The following is a 2,581-nucleotide window of genomic DNA, read 5'->3' on the forward strand; positions in this document are numbered from 1 at the left end:
TCGTAATTGGCTCGGTCCCTTTTCTTGGCAAACTTTTTTCCAATTGTTCCCACCAAAGTCTCATATCTGTTAGGAAGATATATAACACAAATTTAGTTTCAAATTAAAATAAAAAAGGGAATCAAGCCTTGCCAAAAACAGCATGCCAAAACACAATAAGAAAAACAAAATTTATAGTGAAAAGAGACTGTAAGATTTAAATATCCCGCAGTTGGCTAAGGACAACTAAATTCTCTGCTGGTTTTGTTTCTGTATTCCCCAAACAAACTGAGACATATGTCTGCTATCACCAGAGTCAGCGATGGAAAGGAGCCCTCATGGCCATTGCGCCCCAGCGAGAAGCCACTGGGCCATGAGGAGCAGGCAGAGTAGGCACACTCCCCACTGCGCACTGGGGTTAAAGCTCTGTAGACTGTGCAGTCAGAACACCCAAAGAACGTTCCCACGGCTCCCGGCTCAGTTACCTTCTTGCCATTTCTTCATCAGACACATCAACCTCCAATGTCTCATCTTTCTCTGCTGCTGCTGCTCTGTTCTTAGAATTCATCTGAAGCATTAACTTCTGAAAGAGACACACCAGTGTTGGCCATCAGGGAGGTAGGGGGAGGGGCCGAGGTCAAGGCTGTCTTCTGGCAGGGCTTAGTCTGTGAAAACAGACAAAACTCTGTGCCGCCAGTGCCAGGAGCAGCTCAGGGTCCCCACGTCAGCTGTGCTCAGTGCCAGGTAAGCTGTCATTTACAACATGAACCCTACCTGTCACTCAAAGTAAAGGGAGGCACATGACTAACTGTGAGACGACAAAGGAAAATAACCTTCTCCAATGCCTTTGAACGTATCCCAAGGCAGTAGCTGTAGATCCACCTATGGGGGTTAAGGTAGAGGAGGGGGCCAGCCATCACAGGATGGAGGTCAGTGTATCTCAGATGATGTCCCTGAGGACTTCTTCATCTCTTTCTTCACACTGTACTAATCACACTTGTGATTTCCTGACAAACCTTTAAACAGTTGTTTCTTTATAACAAGGGGAGGCTGAGGGAGGAAGGCTGGTGAGGAGGCGCTCATCAACACTTACAGGACTGATGAAGAAACCTTTGCTGAGAAACTCCATGTTAGAGTCCAGTGACTTGGGCCATCCTCCGAGCTGTTACGCCTGAACCTTCCTATTGAGGAGGCACTTTGGGAAACTTGCCCACCCAAACCCCAATATTTGGCCAACCAATTCATAAACCCCAAATGTTTACTTCCTTTTGCTTCCCAGTCTCCAGCCCACTTAAAGCTTAAAGGAGGCTGGGGCGAAGAAAATGAGCACCAAACATGGTTAGTGTGGATGCTGCCAATATAACACCTTGATTATGTGCATACTCTGTGTCCCCCCACAGAAATACTGCCACCAAAACCAACCCCCAAAACCAACCGACTCTCCATCTTTAAATAAACTTTGGTGTGGACTTAGGTGACTGCGTTTTTTTCTGAGGCATCCAGGAAAGTGGCTGTCTTCTAGGGACATTTTGCCCATCAGGGGACAGAGGACAATGGCCAGAGACACTTTCAGTCACCCAAGATGAGTTGAAGGAAGCAGGTGTGCCACTGGCATTTAGTGGGTGGAGGCTGAGGCCAGGGGGTAGCCTGGAGCATCCTTTCATGTCCAGTGCAGCCACCTAAAGGGTAGCCCCAGCGTTACTGCACAGGTTAAAGAAAGAACCTGGCGCACACTAAAGTTTACACCACACATCTGTGTGGACAAGCCCACACGAGGGCTCTCAACATAGACACCAGAGGTCTTATAATACAATAGTGTAAAGGTCTGCTTTTCTGTGAACCCGAGTCAGGAAAGTCAACTGACAGCCCAGCCACAAGGTGAACATTCATTTTCAAACAGACTTTTGAAGGGATTCACTGGGGGTGGGGGTGGGGTGGGGGAAACAACAATCTATTTACCGGCTTGGATTAAAATCTGTCCATTACAAAGTCAAATGGTCCATTCTTAAGTAGCATTTTCCATTAAGAAAGAGACATTTACAGATGCCGGAGAATAACTTCTCATAATAGCATCGCATGAATAGTCTTGACATTCCTGTAAAAGATCCAGTTGAAACTCTAACAGTGGCTGCGTCGGGGACCGCACACCGCTATATTAAATTACCCACTCAATTCTTCCATAAAACCAGACTGCCACGCTGCAATTTCTTTAAATAGCTATGGCAATATTTCAAGACTTGTTATTTTTTATATAATGAGAAGAAATGGTACCTGGTGAGGAGAGAATGCTCAATTATTGGCAGGGAAAAATTCAATTGGAAAAAAATTTTAAATTTGAAGCAATTATATTTAATACCTCAACTTCAGGATTAAACCCTCTGAATGACATCCTTCCGTAAAGAAGATCTTCACACAGGGAGAAGCTCTGCTCTTCTATGATGAAGCTCCTGAGCAAGGTAAGAAACCGGTGTTAACAGTGTATCTGCTCGCCGGGTGGTGGTGGCGCATGCCTTTAATCCCAGCACTTGGGAGGCAGAGACAGGTGGAGTTCTGAGTTTGAGGCCAGCCTGGTCTACATAGTGAGTTCCAGGACAGCCAAAAA

General features: G+C 46.0%; 1 protein-coding gene across 1 annotated transcript in view; it reads right to left on the reverse strand.

The window, feature by feature from the left end:
- Window positions 1-2: 2 nt before the first annotated feature.
- Window positions 3-2,581, reverse strand: part of Mphosph6 (M-phase phosphoprotein 6) — a gene marked incomplete at its 3' end in the record, with an annotated part of 11,865 nt that continues 9,286 nt past the window's right edge. Inside the window, exons 3-5 of the mRNA XM_031336890.1 lie at window positions 2,336-2,426; window positions 465-562; window positions 3-66 (exon numbers count right to left, since the gene is read on the reverse strand). Coding sequence (XP_031192750.1) covers window positions 3-66; window positions 465-562; window positions 2,336-2,426 — 253 coding nt within the window. The remainder of the gene's footprint in view (window positions 67-464; window positions 563-2,335; window positions 2,427-2,581) is intronic.

This window comes from Mastomys coucha, unplaced genomic scaffold (assembly GCF_008632895.1).
Source record: "Mastomys coucha isolate ucsf_1 unplaced genomic scaffold, UCSF_Mcou_1 pScaffold22, whole genome shotgun sequence".
NCBI classification, from domain to species: Eukaryota; Metazoa; Chordata; class Mammalia; order Rodentia; family Muridae; genus Mastomys; species Mastomys coucha.